The 21,050-nt window shown below is 45.8% G+C and overlaps 1 protein-coding gene across 2 annotated transcripts in view; it reads left to right on the top strand.

The window, feature by feature from the left end:
* PRMT3 (protein arginine methyltransferase 3) overlaps positions 1 to 21,050 on the top strand; it is a 127,309-nt gene that overhangs the window by 12,722 nt on the left and 93,537 nt on the right. For both annotated transcript variants that reach the window (XM_073578311.1, XM_073578310.1), the window contains exons 8-10: positions 2,942 to 3,007; positions 5,766 to 5,887; positions 19,041 to 19,140. In XM_073578311.1, the coding sequence (XP_073434412.1) occupies positions 2,942 to 3,007; positions 5,766 to 5,887; positions 19,041 to 19,140 (288 nt within the window). The remainder of the gene's footprint in view (positions 1 to 2,941; positions 3,008 to 5,765; positions 5,888 to 19,040; positions 19,141 to 21,050) is intronic.

Here is a 21,050-nt window from a genome sequence, read left to right as displayed (position 1 = left end):
TAGTAATAATAATAATAAATTATTGTTTTTTATTCATTTCATTGTGCATTCAGTGCATATATGGGTGTGACCGCCCTCTTTCTGAGCTGGGAAAGCCATCCAGTCTGGCCTAAGCTGTTACTAGTGGTTCAGCCGCTCGACCCTTATTCACATTCACGCCACTTGGCAAGTGAAAAGGTTTTAAATACTAGAGTAGGGACTGTCCCACAAGGGTTGCCGTGACGTGGCGGGATGGCTTGTACATTATTTTGATCAAAATTATGTTTACTAAATACCCTTATTATTATTATTACCTTTATGCATTATTTGCAGTATATTTTTTACTTTTTAGTTCAGGATATTTGTGTTTTTTGTTTTCTCTGGTTAATGGTCATGTGTTAATATGCACTTACATTGTGCATACACATTAACTTACTTTTCTCAGTTTTTTATCTTAATATATGCAGGGGGCGGGAGACATTATTACTTCATCACAAAATAGGGAACATTGCCGGGAATATGAAAAACAAAAAATAAAATATATATATATATTTTTTTTTTTTTTTTCCAAAATAAAATTTGAATCGGAGAATAAAAAGCACATTTTTATCATTTTTATTCAGCCATTTTTAGTTTATTTTAATCAATGGGGAAAAAAGAAGGAAAAAACACCTGTCAATCCACTGTGTTATTTTGCTGCAGTTTTCTGAAATCCTAGCAAAGCCTTTCAACAATATTTTTGCCATTGTTTTGGAAGGTCACTGTTGGGGGAAAAAAAAAAACTGCATCGCGGAATATTGTGACTTGATTTGTGTCTCATGTGTTGCATCCATGATTTCGATTTTGGGGGAAAAAAGCGCAACAAAATCAACACGTTCTGATGCAGTTTCTGTAAAACCTTTGCATGAAAATGCTTTATAGATGTGACTAACCCTTTAAAAAAAAAAAAAAAAGAAATGAATAGGAATAAAAAAGTTAAAAAAAATAGTGAAATGCAAATCTGACTTTCTATGATGCATTCAGATGGGGGATGCAGCACACATTGATCAGGGCAGAGGAGTGCAGGATAGCTGGGTGACACCTCCTTGTGCGTGCTGTAATGCAGGTGGCCATATTTCTTGGGGTGTTTTTATATACAGTGCCTCTAATGCATTTATGATTGAGCATCAATCCAAACTTAAATAGATAATAAAAAATGTAGAAAAAAAAAAAAATATATATATATATATACACACAATTTTTACTTGCTAAAATCCCACTGAAAACCCCGTCAATACGCATAAGCACAGCCTATTAACTAATGTTTTGTTTTTTTTTCCAGATCAGAGATTTTAATTTCTTTGCACAGGGTTAAATGCCGTTCTGTAAATCCGACCGATTTGCTGACGCCGTAAAAAAAAATAACAAAGGTTCAGGTGTCAATCGAGAAATCGTTGTAGCAGAAAATATTTGGATTTCTTCCTGGCCTCAGATAATCAATTAAATGCTCGCGGATCAGCTCTCTGGTCCTGCACACGTGGCTGGACGGGTCGTGACTATTAATTTGCTACCTCCATGTCTATTATGTGGCTCCTCTGGAACCAGCGGGGCCATGCGCCATTGGTTTAGGGACATGCGGCCTGTATACGAGCATTACTACAGCACGAGTGCCATAGTCACATAGACATACGGAAGAGCTCATGGAGGTCACCCAGCTTTCCTGTAGCCCTGAATGGCAGACTGAATAGTTCTTCTCCACCCGTGTAACTGCAGCATAACAAGGCACAGTTAGGCTACATCGTACATTGTGGCCATGTTGCATTTATTTGTGCAATGCTTATGCCAAAGTTTTAAAAAATTGCAGCAAAGCGATGCAAGAAATAAAAAACGCACCTTGTAAACAAACCCTTACTGATCAAGAAGTCTGGTGGCCGCCATATTGCTTGCACCCAGCTTTTTTAAGTTTTTTTTTTTTTTTTTTTTTTTTTAATACGCAGAAAGACTGGGGAAAAAAATTCTGCACGGCAGGTATTTTGTGTGGTATTTTTAATTGTTATGCATTTTGTGGGTCCGCTAAGTATTGGGGAATTTTTGTGTGATTTCCTTTAGAGCACACTACAGTGAACCTCACTCGTTGTTGATAACACAGGGAAATAGTGGTGTTTTTTCTAGTAAAAAAAAAAGCATAAAAAACAAGTAAATGAAGCCATAAGTCTATCGTCAGATACTGTGCAGTACAAGATCGTCGCGGTCTCCCCATACACTTGTGATGTGACCCTGCACTGAGAAACGATGTAATGGAGACGGGATTAAAACCACAACAATAAAATGTATTTACAACGATCGCGAAATACAAAAAAAAGCGGAAAAAAATGACTTTCTTAGAAGACGTGATTTCAGGCGTTTCCTTGTCATTTTAATTGATCACCTTTTGCAGAGCTTCATGCTTGAGATGGCAAACCCAATTTGCATTATATTAGTTGTAATTACCGCAGGAGATCACTTCGTGTAGGAGAAACTTAACAATATCGCTGGCAGCAGGCGCGCTGCGGTGGGGGGAAAATCATTGCAAATTAATGCAATTAATTTAGAGACTATTATTTTTTTGGCTCATTGTACAAATAATTCTAATTATTCCTGACAAATAAAATTATTTTTTTTATACACTTTTTACTATTTTTTTTTTTTTATTGTTTTACTATTTTTTTATTAACTATTTTTATTTTTTACTTTTTTATTTTATTTTACAATTTCTTTTACTATCTTTAGATTGTTTACTTTAAGTTAAAATATTTTTCTATTAAAAATATATATAATTGTAATTTTCTTTTTTAGAACAAATGGGAATTGTGTGGTTTGGGGAGGAGTAGAAAAATAGAAACAAATTACTGTCATTATAATAAAGAATAAATGAAAAAAATTCCTTTATGCTACGGTAACTTTTTTTTTTTTTATTTCATTTTTTTTTTTTCCATTCTCTCAGGACTCAGTGCGGACCGAAAGCTACAGGAACTTCATGTACCAGAATCCTGATATATTTAAGGACAAGGTGAGGAACGGCTGCTCTCGGAGAGATGGAAGCTGTGCCGGAGCAGGCGCTGGTCACGGCAGAGCAGGATGGCGGTGACAGCGGGTGATTTAATATGCCAGAGCTGTATAACTCCGAGGATGTTCGTCAAGTGCTGGAGACTGCTGAGTGCAGATAACGCCGGATTGCTTTTATTTTCCGCCTTTTATTTATGAACTGGAGGATGAGCGTGCGCTCCGTGTATGTGAAGGAAGGCGGTTGTTTCTTGGGGGGTGGGTAGAATAACAAAAAACGATTAAAAAACCTTACCCAAAAATTATTACAAAATACATAATTGCTATGAATTACAAAAAAAAAATAAATAAAAACTTTTGTTTAAGATACATAATGGTATAAATATACTTCCATCATACCTGCGACACTTAAAACAAATTAATATTTATTGCAGTTCTGGTCATAGGAATTGGCAATTTGTGCATCGATTGTCATCAGTCCCATTGTTTAACATCCCCACATTAAAGGATGGCTTCCTGTTAATGGATCTAAGGGGATCGTCCACCTTTGGTGACAAATTATTTTTTTTCTTAAATTCGTGTATTTGAGGCTAAAAAACATTTGTATAATTGGATTCCATTTACAAATTAGCACCATTTTCCTTTTTTAAAAGCTCTTTTATTGCCTTGTACGTTCTACTTTGATGTGCTCTGTGGTCATAAATCAGCTGCGGAGCTCAGAAAAAGACATGAGAGTAAACTCTACATCAGGCCGTTAGAATGAGCTCACTGATGGATTCTCAGTTAACTCATTCTGCAGCCAGCGACAGAGAGGCTGTTGAAGGCAAACTGTGCAATGTTTTTAATGAAAGCCAACTGCAAAAAAAAAAAAAAAGTTTTTCTTCGCCCCATATACATGCATTTAATAAAATAAATTGTCACCATAAGGTGGGCGAGCCAATAACTACACTGATGGGATTTAAAAATGATTCTTCTATAATATTGCCTGCTCCATAATGTCTGCTAGGGGGCAGAGTTCTTATGACATCTGTGGACTTTACCCTTTGGATGCACTTTTGCCGTCCCTGTTGTCACCCTACTTTCCTATAGGACCGACAGACCCTTCCCTGCAGAGCTGACACTCTACACTGTGCCTTGCTATGTGCGTGCTACATAAGTTGTCGCGGTTCATCACCATCTTCTAATCAGTCACAGAGCTCAGTAGTAAATTTTCTGTAAGTAATGTTCACCATCTCCGTCCAATACATTAGCCAGGGCGCGTGTAGCCAGGCCGTGCTGTGCCGTCATCTGCTGCCGTCTCTCCAGTCGCTGCCGCAGTCGCCTTGCTGCAATCCTCAATTATAGGGAGACGTTTTGCACTGCAGAGGCCGTCTCTGTGTCTCTCTCTGTCTCTTGGATCCTTACTCTGTGGATGCTGCTCATCCGAATGTAAAAAGCAGGCGTCATTAACCCTTTTAGTTACCAGCAGGAAACCTCACAGCTTGTCTAGATCAGCCGCATGTGTTTTGATTTACATTTTTGATAACCGATGTAAACCGTGCGGCTACAGACTATCTGCGCGTGTGTATACATATTAGTGCCTATATCCTGCAAACCTTCAATAATCGGGCATGCTTTCTATCAGTATGGCACCAGAAGGGTTCACTTTACCCCTTTGGTACGACTGCTATTAAAACGGTCTGCGTGAGATTAGAAGTGGCTGCTTCTAATTCTAACATCACTGGTTTCGTATGAATTTTGCAGATCAACCCTGCAGACATTATTATGTACCCAGCCGTATCGCCAAAGCGGAAAAGAAACTGCGTGAAATCCGCACAAAGTGAAGTGAGACCTGCAACAACAAAGTGACCGTCTGCAGATTGCAAATTTCCAGTTACTAATGCTCTCTCCAGTTTGAGAGTGAGATTTCGGTGCTGGTACTGGAATCAACAGCGCACTTTCCGTATACAAATCTAAAGTGGAAAATTCAAATTGCCCTTATTGGTAACCTGGCAGGTACCCCGGGCCCCTCATATGGTCACCACGTTTTTATGGATCCCTTTATATACTTACTAATGAGACCCTTTAAGTGGCCTATTGAATTTTGATTTTGTAGCTGGGCTTGTGACATGCTAATTAGTGGGCGACTAGTCATGGAGGCGATGCCTTCCCCAGACTAATCGTCCCGCTAATGTTATATCGCCCCTGTGGACTCACGTGACATGATTTAGAGGAGCGTCGTCACCGCCGGCTCTTTTCACATCTCTGCTATCCTGGCAATGCGCAGTAAGTTGGGTGTACGCACCCTGGCTTGATTGGCGGACTGCGCATGCCCAGGGTGGCACCGGTGTCGTAGGACAAGTGCTCTTGTGTTGTCAGAGAGCCGCTGTTGGACTCCTGTCTTATTGCGGCCGTCTGAAATCGGGCATGCCTTATTCTTATTTCCAATGATGTCGGGGGACCCCATACATATTACACTGACAGCCAAGCCCACCATTAATGTGTATAGAGGCCTTATGAATCTTTGGAAATTAGGTGCTGTCATCCGGGGAAGCTGTGGCGGATCCACACGTGGCCAACTTCTCCGCCGTAGTCCTCATAGTGGATAATTATCCGGAGTTGTCTGGATGGTGAAGGTCTTTTCCTGTCTCTTGCTGCTGAATGATTCATGCATGAGGTTACATTGAGTTGGTGCCTCTGAGAGTTTTTCTCTTCAACCCATTGACTTGGTAGGTAAGTGCCCCTGATGTGAAAGCTATGATAATGACATCCGATCTCTTGCACAGGTCATACTTGACGTTGGCTGTGGTACTGGAATTCTATCAATGTTTGCAGCAAAGGCCGGCGCCAAGAAAGTGTATGGCGTGGATCAGTCAGAGATCATCTACCAGGCCATGGACATTATCCGGTGAGTGACTATGAAGCAGCGTCCCTCAACCGGACACTTCATGGGACCCTAATGCCTTGTGCAATCAATATATAGCAAGTTGTGCAAAAAGTTTAAAAATGGCGCTCCTCAGCCATGTTAATTTTCTAAGACAGCAAGTTGTCTTTTGATTGCTATTTTGTGTTACTTTTATATTTTTTACTTTAAATTTTTTTACTTTGGGCTAAAATAATTTTCGTTATTCTGTTGGAGAGTTTATAATTCTTCTGTCTTTTTCTGAGCTCCTCTTAGCTGATTTATTACCGCAGACGACATCAAAGTTGAATTTTCAGGGTTAACAAAAAATGTTGAAAATTTTGTAATGAAACCTGTCACAGATGCCACTAGGGAGAGCCTGCAGATCCCACCGCTGCCACCAGTTTGTCAAGAAGACACAACCTCCGCTGCCTTCAGTCATCAGGACAATTACGTGATTGACTGATGAGTCATGGACCAGGCCACGGCTGCTTCCACTACTAGGCCGGTTATTGGAGAATTTACAGTTAGTGTATGGTATATACACCTCCGATTCTAACACATGGAATATATGTATGTGTATATACTCCGGTATGGTCACTTCCAACTCCACAATAACTAAAGGATCTACTAGCTGCCACCACCAATTGTTTGGTGGACACCCATTACAGGTAGCGTATGGGTTTCGGGGTGTGGTTTACTGGCAAGAGGAGCGGAGCTCTAAAAATTTATATATGTAATCCAGAAAGGTAGGCAATGTTTATAAAAAAATATAGAAAGATTATACAAAATGGGAACAAAATAATACAGTGTGTACAATCACACAGTATTAAAGGGATAACAAAAGAAAAGTACTAAACCTGAACTCACAGAAATGGATCAGAGCTTAGTGGAGGGAGGTACTCTTTAGGAAAACCTGCAGAACCCACAGCCTGCTGTATCTTCCATGGACTGACAAAATACAAAAACCCAAATTCTGCTTTTTATTAGCTAAGTTATGGCCACATACCTCCCCTTGGTGAGCTCGTATGGGGACTGGTTGTGGGATGTTCTAGGTTGTCTTTAGAAGTTTGAGATCTCCAGCTTTCAAGTTATCTCCGCTCCTGGAAGTCCCAGGTGAGAGATATTGTCGTCATGTTTCCTATTGCGATTTTACCTTTCCTTAGAGATGAAACATGGCATGGATAGCATCATCCATTTGACCACTTTTAAGTTGGAGCAGTTATAATTTCCTTACGGTAATGTGAGTGAATGCATTATGTTCGTCCTTTCGCTCCGACACTGAAAATATATCTCCCATGAATATCAGATCCATGCAAACCCCAATATTCATCACTGACCACTGGCTCCAAAGTGTTTCAGACAAACCCTTTCAACAGAGGATGCTCTTGCCTCGTAAGTGCACTTTTCTTCTGCGTAAATGAATCCTGGGGTTAAAGTCTGGTTTTCGGAGCTGATCTCTTGTTGTAATTACCTGGTCACTGCAGGAGGGCCCTACTTCAATAGAAGGTGAAGTGTCAGCTCTCACTTCCTCAGTTATAATTAATCCCATATTTCAACGTAAGGGTGACATGTCCTCTCTCCGGAGATGACTTTATGGATTTTATTTCTCGTTCGCCTTATTGGGGGACACAGAGACCATGGGTGTATGCTGCTGCCACTAGGAGGCTGACACTATGCACAAAAAAAGATAGCTCCTCCTCCGCAGTGTACACCCCACCGACCGGCAGAGAATTCCCCAGTTTAGCTTAGTGTCAGTAGGAGGTGGACACGGGTCTTTTATTAGACCCATATCTACCTAGTCGTGCGTCGTTCCTTTTCAGGTTCTACGGAGGGATACAGAGTGAAAAGTCACATCTGTACTCCCACATGGAGTCTGCAAGTACGGCGTGTACTGCCACCCCGTATCCTTGCAGTTCTCTGCGGCAGGACCAGCCAGACGGACGCCGACACCAAGACGTGCCAGAGACTCCAGGGGTCCTTGTCGCCAGTCTCCCTCCCACTCGCCTACCAGAGCCTGTCGGTTGGATGAGACGCAAGACTTCTTCAGACAGGTAACGGATCGTGGATGGGTGAGTATTAGGCCCCGGCTTCATATTTATTTACCTGGCTGCCCATTCCCGACGGTCACCTCTTCAATGGTCACAGGGGTAGGCGCTGCGGTCGCTCGCAGTCGCCACAAGGCTATAGGCAGCTCAATGTTGCTGGGCATCCCCCCCTTCCCTCCCCCTTTCTGGGTACAGGGAGCACAGGGTTTTTTCCCATTGGGAGCGACTTGTGACTGCGGCGTCCCACTTTTTCGGACCTCCGCGCCGACCCCCTGCTGACAGGCGGCCGCCGCAACTAATTTAGGCCCCGGCTTCAGTTCGGGCCTACCGCTGCGTCGCGGCCACGCCCCCGCCCCTTTCTTCTAAGCGGGCTTCTCTCCCGCTCTTCCCAGGCCCTCCCACCGCCTGTCCTTCACCTGCCCAGCCTGTTATTGGCTAGAGGGCGGTGAATCGTTAACCCTGCGTGGTGCTCCGCCCTCCCTCCTCTCCTAAGGCGCGCTTTTTCTCAGGACGGCGCCATTTTCCAAGCCTGTTAGCCGGGCACCAGCTCCTCACTGGACAGCATCTTCTCCAGCTGGTTTTTTTCAGGAAGTCTGTCGGCCGGATTTCGCTCTGACCTGCATCCACTGACAGGTCGCAGAGCATCGCTTCTGGGGACACCGGACCGTGAGTAGCTCTGCACTGCAGACTGACCCTTCTCCGCCCTCTGTCCCCCCAACCTTCCGGCATTACCTCAGCTTTTCACTATGTCTAAGTCTGATCGTACCCGCTCTACCGCCCCCCCTGCACTTTAGTCAAGTACTTTGCATGTTCTTCGTGCAATCGCAAACTTCCCTCAGGCCAGTCCACTCCCCTCTGCCTGGATTGTAGCAATCCAATTCAGCCTGACGCCGTCCAGGAGCCATCTGCGACCCCAGGTGAGAGTGAGCCCCCCATGCCTGGCTGGGCCTCCTCGCTATCTCAATCAGTGGCAGACCTCACCAGGGTGTCTCAGTCCCTGGTGGCCATTCTTGATAAGTTGCCCCTGGACTCTTCAGCAGGGCCAAGCAGGTCCCAAATTGTTCCATCTGAATCAGCCAGCGGTAGTCGCAAAAGACCCAGGCAAGATTCCCAGCCGGAATCCTCTCCTAGTCCCATCTCACCGCATAGCCCTTCTCACCAGTCTCCCTCTCGGGCCTCCTCTCCCGAGTCAGGGGAAGCGCTTTTGGACAGGTCATCTGAGGGGATTTTAGAGCTGGATTCAGACCAGGATGCAAGCATGAAGGTCACAGTGCAGGACCTCATTGCTGCGATCCATCATACCTTCGATATTGCTGACTCCCCTGCGAAATCCTCAGATCAGGAGGTTTCGTTCAGACGGGCAGAAACTCCCTCCAGGGTTTTTCCTTTCCATTCCCAGTTTGGGAAAATTTTTACCAAGGAAAGAGAGAATCCGACCAGACGCTTTCAAAGAGGAAAACGTCTCGGCATACTCTACCCATTTGCTAAGGAGCTCACGGACAACTGGTCGGCCTCTCCCTCGGTCGATCCGCCCGTGTCCAGGCTATCCAATAACACGGTTCTCCCGCTTTCAGGCGTGGCGTCCCTAAAGGATTCTAATGACAGGATTATAGAATCCCTGGCGAAGTCTGCCTTTGAAGCGGCTTCAGCGGCGGTGTGTCCACTCTTTGCTTCATCCTGGACAGCAAATACCATAGCCACGTGGGCAGACGACCTTCGGCAGGGCATCTTAGATAAGGCGCAACCGGAGCATTTGGCCAATCTCGCCAATCAGATCTCCCATGCTGGGGACTATCTTCTCTCCGCTTCCTTGGATGCTGCATCCTGTGCAGTTCAGGCGTCAAGCAACGTTATTGCAATTCGACGTGCACTTTGGCTAAAGGCATGGCAAGCGGACTTGTCTTCTAAAAAGTCCCTCACTAACCTGCCTTTTCAGGGGGTGCGCCTCTTTGGGTCCCAATTGGACCAGATTATTAAGGACGCCACCGGAGGCACGAGTTCACTCCTCCCTCAGTCCAAGCCTCGCAGACCCCCACTAAGGCGTCAGTTTCGACCCTTTCGGACTTTCCGCCGTTTCAATACGGCGGACAACTCCTCCAGCCAACAGAGACCGCAGGCTCGCCAGGAGAGAAGGAAAGTTTCCTTCAGACCCACTCCTTCCTGGCGACCCCACTCCTCCCAGGGCAGACCGTCCAGATCTAGATCTGGACGGTCTACTTCAGCATGACTATCATCGGGCACGCGAAGGGCCTTTCCAATTGGGAGGTCGACTTCTTTCCTTCAGGGACGTTTGGCTGGCCGCCGTGGAGGACGCCTGGGTCAGGGAGGTCGTATCCTCAGGATACAAGATAGAGTTCGTCTCTCTCCCACGGGATCGTTTCTTCGAATCCCGGCCTCCAAAGGATCCAGCCTTGATCCCGGGGTTCTCTACAGCTATCGCCGCTCTCCTCAGTTCCGGGGTGATTGTGCCCGTTCCCGAATCGGAGCGCTTCACGGGGTTCTACTCGAACCTGTTTGTAGTGCCGAAAAAAGACGGCGCAGTTTGACCCATCTTGGATCTCAAGCTGCTCAACAAGAGGGTCCGCCTTCGCCACTTCCGCATGGAGTCGCTTCGCTCGGTCATCGCCTCCATGGAGGAGCAGGAATTCATGTGCTCAATAGACATCCAAGATGCCTATTTACATATTCCAATTTTCTCCGGACATCAGAAGTTCCTGCGCTTTGCGATTCGACAGCACCACTACCAGTTTGTCGCACTGCCCTTCGGTCTTGCCACCGCTCCCAGAGTCTTCACGAAGATCATGGCTGCGTTGATGGCTTTGTTGAGAGTCAGAGGCCTCGTTCTTTTCCCGTACCTAGACGATATTCTGATCAAGGCTCCCTCATTCCAACAGGCTCACCAAAGTTTGTCAATCGTCCTGGACACTCTTTCCAATTTCGGGTGGATCGTCAACAGGAAAAAGTCCTGTCTGGTTCCTACCCAACGCCTGGTCTTTCTAGGTCTTCTGTTCGACACTCGTCGGTCAAGGGTCTTTCTCCCACAAGAAAAGATTCTCTCTCTGCAGCAGGAAGTACGATCGCTGCAGACCTCGCGATTCCCATCCCTCCGTACAGCCATGAGGGTCCTGGGAAAGATGGTCGCGGCGATAGAGGCAGTTCCCTTTGCCCAATTTCACGCCAGGCCTCTCCAGCAGGCCATTCTGTCGAAATGGAACAGGTCGCCTCGGTCCCTGGATCGCCCTGTCCATCTTTCTTACCGGATCAAGCGGTCTCTCAACTGGTGGTTGTCGTCACCTCTCATTCTATCGGGTCGATCCTTCCTTCCCATTCACTGGCAGATAGTAACCACAGATGCCAGTCTCCTCGGTTGGGGTGCTGTGTTCCGCAACCACACTGTTCAGGGTCGATGGTCGGATCGGGAATCAGCGCTACCGATCAACGTTCTGGAGATTCGAGCGATCCATCTTGCTCTGGTCCACTGGGAAAGGCTCCTCAAGGGACTGCCGGTACGGATTCAGACAGACAACGCCACAGCGGTGGCATATGTCAACCGCCAAGGGGGAACACGGAGTGTTTCAGCCCTGGCGGAGGTGTCCAAGATTCTTCGTTGGGCGGAGATTTCCGTCCCGACAATTTCCGCGGTTCACATTCCCGGCGTAGACAACTGGGCCGCCGATTTTCTCAGCTGCGAGGGTCTCGCGGCGGGAGAATGGTCCCTACATCCGGAAGTGTTTCATCTGCTCTGCCTTCGGTGGGGAACCCCGGATGTAGACCTCATGGCGTCTCGCCTCAACAGGAAAGTCCCACAATTCGTGTCCAGGTCTCGGGACCCTCTGGCAGTGGGCGCCGACGCCCTGGCCGTTCCTTGGTCCCAGTTCGAACTTCCCTACCTGTTCCCTCCTCTGCCTCTTCTTCCCAAGCTGTTGAAGATCAAGGCAGAAGGACTTCCGGTCATTCTCATCGCCCCGAATTGGCCCAGAAGGTCTTGGTTCGCGGACATTGTCAACCTTCTCGCGGACGCCCCCTGGAAGCTTCCAGACAGAACAGATCTGCTGTCTCAGGGTCCGATTTGCCACCCCAATTCTCGGCCGCTCAATTTAACGGCGTGGCTGTTGAGACCTAGGTTCTGAAACAAGCAGGATTTTCCGACCACGTAATTCAGACCATGATCCGAGCCAGAAAGCCATCATCTTCCAAGATTTACTACCGTACTTGGAAGGCCTATTTCACTTGGTGTGAGACCAATGACGTCGCGCCCATGTCCTTTTCGCTCCCTTCAGTCCTAGCGTTTCTTCAGGCAGGATTGGATTCGGGGCTTGCCCTCAGTTCCCTGAAGGGTCAAGTTTCGGCGCTGTCCATTCTGTTTCAGAAAACGTTGGCTTCCCGTCCTCAGGTTAAGACCTTTCTTCAGGGCGTGGCTCACACGGTCCCGCCGTACCGGGCGCCCGTGGATCCATGGGATCTTAATCTGGTTCTTGAGGTTCTGCAAGGTCCGCCCTTTGAACCCCTCAGGGATATTTCCCTTTCTCTCCTTTCTTGGAAGGTAGCCTTTCTGGTGGCCATCACCTCCGTCCGGCGCGTGTCGGAATTGGCAGCTCTTTCGTGCCGCTCTCCCTTTCTGGTTCTCCACCAGGATAAGGTAGTTCTGCGGCCTCCGCCCTCGTTCCTTCCGAAGGTGGTGTCCTCGTTTCACCTCAACGAGGATATCGTGCTCCCGTCCTTTTGTCCGAATCCAACTCATCCCCGAGAGCGGTCCTTGAACAAGCTGGACCTGGTTAGGGCGGTAAGAGTCTATCTGTCTAGGACGACTTCCTTGCGAAAGACAGAGTCTCTTTTCATTATCCCTGATGGAGCGTGGAAAGGTCACCCGGCGTCAAAAGCCACCATTGCTCGCTGGATCAGATCGGCTATCCTGGAAGCCTACCGTGTTAAGCGTCGCGGAGCCCCTCCGGGTATCAGGGCCCACTCTACTCGAGCAGTGGGTGCCTCCTGGGCGGTGCGCCACGGAGCTTCCGCACTGCAGCTTTGCAAAGCTGCAACATGGTCATCGGTTCACACGTTTGTGAAATTCTACAGAGTCCACACCTACGCTTCGGCGGACGCCAGCCTAGGTAGACGGATTCTGCAGGCCGCGGTGGTGAGTCCGCTGGCCTGATGGAAGTTTGTTTCCCACCCCAGGGACTGCTTTGGGACGTCCCATGGTCTCTGTGTCCCCCAATAAGGCGAACGAGAAAACAGGATTTTTGGGTTGCTTACCGTAAAATCTGTTTCTCGGAGCCTTCATTGGGGGACACAGCACCCTCCCATGTTTTACAGCTCCTGTTCTTACTTTGGTTGAATGGTTACAGTTGAGTTGTTTATGTTGTCAACCTATTCTGTTACTTCTCCTACTGCTTTCTCACTAACTGAGGACTTCTCTGCCGGTCGGTGGGGTGTACACTGCGGAGGAGGAGCTATCTTTTTTTTGTGCATAGTGTCAGCCTCCTAGTGGCAGCAGCATACACCCATGGTCTCTGTGTCCCCCAATGAAGGCTCCGAGAAACAGATTTTACGGTAAGCAATCCAAAAATCCTGTTTTTTTCTCTATGACAAAGCGTGATTGATGAAATTATTTTTAGCCTCACACCCATGCATTAGGTAAAAAAAAATAAGTGTCCAATGGTGGACAACCCCTTTGACACTGAATCTCCTTGTTTCTCTTTTTTTTTTTTTTTTTTGAATCGCCTCTCTTCTGTTTGTGTACAACAGTTTCTTTTATTTTTTTTCTCTTGTGATTTAGTTCCTATTACTTTAAAGGATCATTCCCTAAAAATCGAATTATTATCTTTCCACAGCATAGGGGATAACTTGCTCATTGATGATTTTCTGACTGGAGGGACCCCCAACAATACCAAAATCTGGGCTCTGCAGCATCCTCTGGAATGGGTCGGAGGTGCACATCCTCAGGATACTTTCCAGCTTTCAGTGGCTGCTAACAGGGAGTAGTACATTGCACTCATCTGCACAGGAGGGATTGCTAAGCTTGGAACCCTGCATTTATTTGCATACGTGGGCTTTTTGCAGAGCTATTTTCCAGGTTGGTGCAGGGCCTGGAGTCGTGCAGGTGTTCAGGGGGCTGACACCAGAGGCCTTGCGCTATTGATTTTGGATGGGAGGCAGAACGCTCTGCTGGATTGTGTGCGGAGAAGCTTGGCCTGCAGCCTGACTTGGAACAGACCCTGGTCATGCTTGGTGTCCTGAGCTGAGCTGGCGCGGTCAGCCCCCCCGTCCGTCCCTCCACACTGGCAGTGTCTGCTGAAACGACGCAGGGTCGATTTTGTTCCTTGTCTTCTGGGTTTAAGGAGCGGCGGTTCCATCTGTTTTCCAGTCTGATGGCCTCGCAGATTCTCGGTGTTGTAAGCTGACATTGGTTCTCTTTGTCTTCTATGCTGTCTGCCTCGTGTCTCGGCAGAATCAGGAGCACCAGGCCCCAGGCCCTTCTAGTCATAACAGAAGATGCCTGAAAACAATGGGGTGGTGTAGCTGGTCATATAGGGCCATGTAGGGGTTAACCTTCAGCGATCATCAATACGCCTCCTTACGGCTTTATTGTGCTGCACTGTGTTCTTACAGCACTTCATGTGCTGATTTTTCACAGCCATAATGACCGCTAATGAAGGAATCTCCGATCATGGTCGTTTAATTCTCAAGATCACTGCTGTCAAGACAAACCATAGGATGATCAATGGGGCCACCCTCCCCTAAAACCAGGTCACTGGGGATGCCAGCAGATTAGGAGCAGGTCTGCACCTCTGGATCACTAATGTGGCTTCAGGATAATTAACTCTTATTCCCCTCCAGCACTGTGGTGTGTGCTCCAGCTTGGCCCCATTGTCTATTGGAGTCTGTGGTTGTCTGAAATCCACTACCTGTCTCATCAAAGGCTCAGGTTGCTTCTGCTGCTTTTATCCTCCCCAGTACTTTACACTGCAGCTCAGCTTGTTCTGGTTGGGGCTCCTGTAACTCCACCTATCATTCATGCAGAAACTTGCGTCCAGTTACAGTGGGGCAAAAAAGTATTTAGTCAGTCAGCAATAGTGCAAGTTCCACCACTTAAAAAGATGAGAGGCGTCTGTAATTTACGTCATAGGTAGACCTCAACTATGGGAGACAAACTGAGAAAAAAAAATCCAGAAAATCACATTGTCTGTTTTTTTTTCATTTTATTTGCATATTATGGTGGAAAATAAGTATTTGGTCAGAAACAAAATTTCATCTCAATACTTTGTGATATATCCTTTGTTGGCAATGACAGAGGTCAAACGTTTTCTGTAAGTCTTCACAAGGTTGCCACACACTGTTGTTGGTATGTTGGCCCATTCCTCCATGCAGATCTCCTCTGGAGCAGTGATGTTTTTGGCTTTTCGCTTGGCAACACGGACTTTCAACTCCCTCCAAAGGTTTTCTATAGGGTTGAGATCTGGAGACTGGCTAGGCCACTCCAGGACCTTGAAATGCTTCTTACGAAGCCACTCCTTTGTTGCCCTGGCGGTGTGCTTTGGATCATTGTCATGTTGAAAGACCCAGCCATGTTTCATCTTCAATGCCCTTGCTGATGGAAGGAGGTTTGCACTCAAAATCTCACGATACATGGCCCCATTCATTCTTTCATGTACCCGGATCAGTCGTCCTGGCCCCTTTGCAGAGAAACAGCCCCAAAGCATGATGTTTCCACCACCATGCTTTACAGTAGGTATGGTGTTTGATGGATGCAACTCAGTATTCTTTTTCCTCCAAACACGACAAGTTGTGTTTCTACCAAACAGTTCCAGTTTGGTTTCATCAGACCATAGGACATTCTCCCAAAACTCCTCTGGATCATCCAAATGCTCTCTAGCAAACTTCAGACGGGCCCGGACATGTACAGGCTTAAGCAGTGGGACACGTCTGGCACTGCAGGATCTGAGTCCATGGTGGCGTAATGTGTTACTTATGGTAGGCCTTGTTACATTGGTCCCAGCTCTCTGCAGTTCATTCACTAGGTCCCCCCGCGTGGTTCTGGGATTTTTGCTCACCGTTCTTGTGATCATTCTGACCCCACGGGGTGGGATTTTGCGTGGAGCACCAGATCGAGGGAGATTATCAGTGGTCTTGTATGTCTTCCATTTTCTAATTATTGCTCCCACAGTTGATTTCTTCACTCCAAGCTGGTTGGCTATTGCAGATTCAGTCTTCCCAGCCTAGTGCAGGGCTACAATTTTGTTTCTGGTGTCCTTTGACAGCTCTTTGGTCTTCACCATAGTGGAGTTTGGAGTCAGACTGTTTGAGGGTGTGCACAGGTGTCTTTTTATACTGATAAGTTTAAACAGGTGCCATTACTACAGGTAATGAGTGGAGGAAAGAGGAGACTCTTAAAGAAGAAGTTACAGGTCTGTGAGAGCCAGAAATCTTGATTGCTTGTTTCTGACCAAATACTTATTTTCCACCATAATATGCAAATAAAATGAAAAAAAAACAGACAATGTGATTTTCTGGATATTTTTTTCTCAGTTTGCCTCCCATAGTTGAGGTCTACCTATGATGTAAATTACAGACGCCTCTCATCTTTTTAAGTGGTGGAACTTGCACTATTGCTGACTGACTAAATACTTTTTTGCCCCACTGTATTTAAACATTCATGAAAACCAAAGGTCGTGTGTAGTGAAACTGCGGCTTCCTTTTCTCACAGCCATGACGTTCGATGCATTTTAGGATCCAGTTTTTACTGCCGTCATCAAAAACAGGTGAAATTGCTCATTAAAGGGAAATTAAAGGGCTTGTCCAAGCAAAAAATGTTACCCAGGAAGGTAAAAATGTATATTAGAATGGATAACCCCCCAACTGGATCCTCAGTGCATTCTGCTTTGTGGTCTGTGTCGGAAAAAAGAAGTGGAGAATCAGCGTTTCACCAGCCGCAGAACTGCTGCGGTCTGTGATTGTCTGCAGCAGTCAAGTGACTTTCTAAAGCAAAAATATCTGATGGCGCACTGCTCATATCACCTGACTGCTGCAGACAAACACATCACTCTGATCCTGGCGCAGCAGTGACTCCTCCACTTCCTATTCCGGCACAGACCTCAGAGCCGCATGCGATACATCCAGGTGGGTGATGTTACATGACTTTTAATTTTTGGAAAATCCAAGCCTTGGGGAAATTTTTTTTGCCAGATAACCCCTTTAAGGAAAAAAATGACGCACTGATCATCTAAGTGGAAACAGGCAATCCCTGTATGTGTTGTGGCTATCGAACATCCACAAGACATGCAGCCGCGGTGACTCGGGGCATATTTTTCGAGCACGCCGAAGACAGCACACGAGCATGCTCAGTTAACACCTTATCCCAGCACATTCGCTCATCACTATCCATGGGATATTGAATAATTTACTGGTCACTAGGGGTCCGGCTGGTGGGATTCCCAGAGATCCCTAGAGCAAGGCCCATATGATTGGAGCGGAGTTCGAGCACGCACACACTGCTCCATTCATTTTCTATGGGACTGCTGGGTATACTGCTCAGCTATCTTGGTGGTGAGACCCCTATTCTCTGCATAGTTGGGGGTCCGAGCGTTCAGACCCTCAGTGGATAATATTAAAACTTGCCACAAACTCTCTTTATATAAAAGTGTAGTAATAAGTGTTTCAATGATCTTGCAATTCATCATTCTCCAGGCATATCCTATGATAGTTATTTCCATATAATAACTATAAAATATAATCTTTTTTTTTTTTATTGCTGTAATTGATATTTTATTCTCTCTGTCCAGTTCAAGAGTTCGCAGCCCCCCGCACCCTGAGCAGTTTCTCATCCTTTTTGTTTCGCGAGGTCGTCTTTTTCAATTACGCCTTTAATGAGATTCCCGGGTTGCAGCGGCTGCCGGCAGGCAGAGATAGCGCGGAGAGGACGGAGATAAGGGCAGGGGCTTCGGCGCAGGGAATAATTCTAGTGCTGGCAGTAACATTAGCTGTCATGTTCATGGGATGTGGACAGAGATGGATCCTCTGCGGTGCAACAAGGGCAAAATATCGGCCCCATCGGCTGCATTTATCTAACTTTTTGTGTGTTTTTGTAATAGAAGTGCCCCCCGCAAGGGCAGATGCCCGAATTCACCCAACCAATACTAAAGTGCCCAGCTGCACTCTGCATAAAAATAGAATACTGTGCAATGAAAAGATGAAAAATGAGTTATTGGTCAATATTTTGGCCAAAATACGCAAGGTCGCTGCCCACGTCAAGGGTCCTTATACTTGCAAGTGCATTGATAATTTGTCCTGGTGTTGGTAAGGTTCTTTCTTTTTCTGTAATGTGTTTTTTTACATGGTTGAGTAGATCCGAAGTATCATGGTGGTGATGTAGTAGAGCTGGGTTTGTCAAGAGGTGCACAGTCACAATGCAGCAGAGTATGGTGATACAGCATAGCCGGGTATGTCAGGAGACACACAGTGACAATGTAGTAGAGCTGGTTATGTGACGAAGCACAGATTGACAATGTAAAATAGCTGAGTATCTCAGGAGATGCTCAGTGACTATGTAGACGAGCCCAGTGATGTAGCAGGGCTGGGTGTGTTAGGAAACACAGCCGATGCAGAGTGGATGGTAAAGGTCCGAAATAGTGGCATGGATGCCAACTACTTGAAATCTCAGGCAGCATCTCGCCACCTGAGCTGGACTAAATGGCCTTGGTGATTATGTTCAAGGGCACAAAGAGGGAGAACGGAGCACTCTGCGCTGGATCAAGGAGAGGCGAGTTTCACTGCTGATGTGCAGACCCCTAATATACAGAGCGTTTCGGCACTTTATAAAAAGCTAGGTGACAAATGATCGGGGGGCTGTCATGCAGACCCCATTGCTTGTCTCCCATATTTCCAAACAAATGATGATTTAATTTTTATGTTTTGGGGTTGTAAGGTGATTTAATGTTTCTGGTGAATCTCATGTAATCCGTCACTCCGGAAATCCAGTAGTCTCAGCAGACCCCGGAGATTGTTGGATGTAGTAGTGCAGGGATGAAATGCGTCGGTACAAAATGCTGGCGTGTGATTGTACGTTGTGTCTGGACGTGTCGCACTTTACAATGTTCCTCTCTCACTTTCAGCCTGAATAAGTTGGAAGATAGAATCTCGCTGATTAAAGGAAGAATAGAAGAGATTGATTTACCGGTGGAGAAAGTGGATATAATTATATCTGAATGGATGGTAAGTCGCATGCCGCTGGGGATGGCGGCATTATTCATGCTGAGAAATAAATTACGTTTTCTTACTTGGGTTTTATATAAAGGAACAATGTCAATAAGAAACATTTAGATTTTGTTGCTCTTCAAATTATTAATGGACGGTAAATATGAAATTTATCGATTTGTTTTAGAGTTAAATGCAGTTCTTTGTTATCTGTTATCAGCTAACTCTATGGGGTGTGGCTAGGAAGACAGATGAATACAGGTTACTAATAACGGCTGCTACTCTTATATAACTGCTGTACTGTAATAAGAGGTCACTGATACCAGCCGCTCCTCTTATATTATTGCTGTACTGTAATAAGAGGTCGCTAATATCGGCCGCTCCTCTTATATTACTGCTGTACTGTAATAAGAGGTCGCTGATATCAGCCGCTCTTCTTATATTACTGCTATGCTTTAATAAGAGGTCACTGATATCAGCTGCTCCTCTTATATTACTGCTGTACTTTTACTAGGAGGTCACTGATATCTGCCACTCCTCTTATATACCGTGAGGAAAAAAAGCATTGTCAGCCACCAATTGTGCAAGTTCTCCCACTTTGAGGCCTGTAATTGACATCATAGGTAGACCACAACTATGAGAGTCAAAATGAGAAACAAATCTCGAAAATCACCTTGTCTTATTTGGCAAGGTTTATTTTTTGCAAATTATGGTGGAAAATAAGTATTTGGTCATTAACAAAAGTTCATCTCAATAGTTTGTTATATATGCTTTGTTGGCAATGACAGAGGTCAAACGTTTTCTGTAAGTCTTCACAAGGTTGGCACACACTGTTGATGGTATGTTTGCCCATTCCTCCATGCAGATCTCCTCTAGAGCTGTGATGTTTTGGGCCTGTCGCTGGGCAACACGGACTTTCAAATCTCTCCAAAGGTTTTCTATGGGGTTGAGATATGGAGACTGGCTAGGCCACTCCAGGACCTTCATATGCTTCTTACAAAGCCACTCCTTCGTTCCCCTGGCAGTGTGCTTGGGATCAGTATCATGCTGAAAGACCTATCCACATTTCATCTTCAGTGCATTCCAAATCTCACAATACATGGCCACATTCATTCTTTCATGTACATTGATCAGTCCTGTTCCCTTTGCAGAGAAACAGCCCCAAAGCATGATGTTGCCACCCCCATGCTTCACAGTAGGTATGGTGTTCTTTGGATGCAATTCAGTATTCTGTCTCCTCCAAAAACGACGCGTTTTGTTTCCTCCAAACAGTTCTACTTTGGTTTCATCACACCATATGACATTCTCGCAATACTCTTCTGGATAATCCAAATAATCTCTAGCAAACTTCAGACGGCCCCGGACATGTACTTAAGCAGGTGCACATGTCTGGCACTGCAGGATCTGAATCTCTGGAGGCGTAGTGTGTTACTGATGGTAGCCTTTGTTACGGTGGTCCTAGCTCTATGCAGGTCATTCACTAGGTCCCCCTGTGTGGTTCTGGGATTTTTGCTCACTTTTCTTGTGATCATTTTGACCCCACGGAGTGAGATCTTGTGTGGAGCCCCAGATCGAGGGAGATTATCACTGGTCTTGTATGTCTTCCATTTTGATATTGTTGCTCCCACAGTTGATTTCATCACACCAAGCCAGGGTGGATTTGATTTAAATCTAACTGATTTAAATCACGATTTAAATCACTAGTCAGTAAGGCTTGATTTAAATCAGTGATTTAAATCAAAGTTTCTACCTAAACTAGTTCTTGCTACTTTAACATGCAAGTAGATGAAGATTTTTAGAATCACTTTTTATATTACTTTTTTCTCCCCAGTTTAATGGGTTAATCATTCATATTTGGACACCACTGTTCTGTTGTACTTAGGAAGGAGAAAAATAATCCTGACCTTAATAACAATTTAAATAGATTT

The sequence above is a fragment of the Dendrobates tinctorius genome, unplaced genomic scaffold (genome assembly GCF_039654945.1).
Source record: "Dendrobates tinctorius isolate UK_male_01 unplaced genomic scaffold, ASM3965494v1 ptg000059l, whole genome shotgun sequence".
Classification (NCBI taxonomy): domain Eukaryota; kingdom Metazoa; phylum Chordata; class Amphibia; order Anura; family Dendrobatidae; genus Dendrobates; species Dendrobates tinctorius.
Note: the sequence above shows the minus strand (reverse complement) of the source record. Positions and strands in the feature narration are given on the sequence as shown.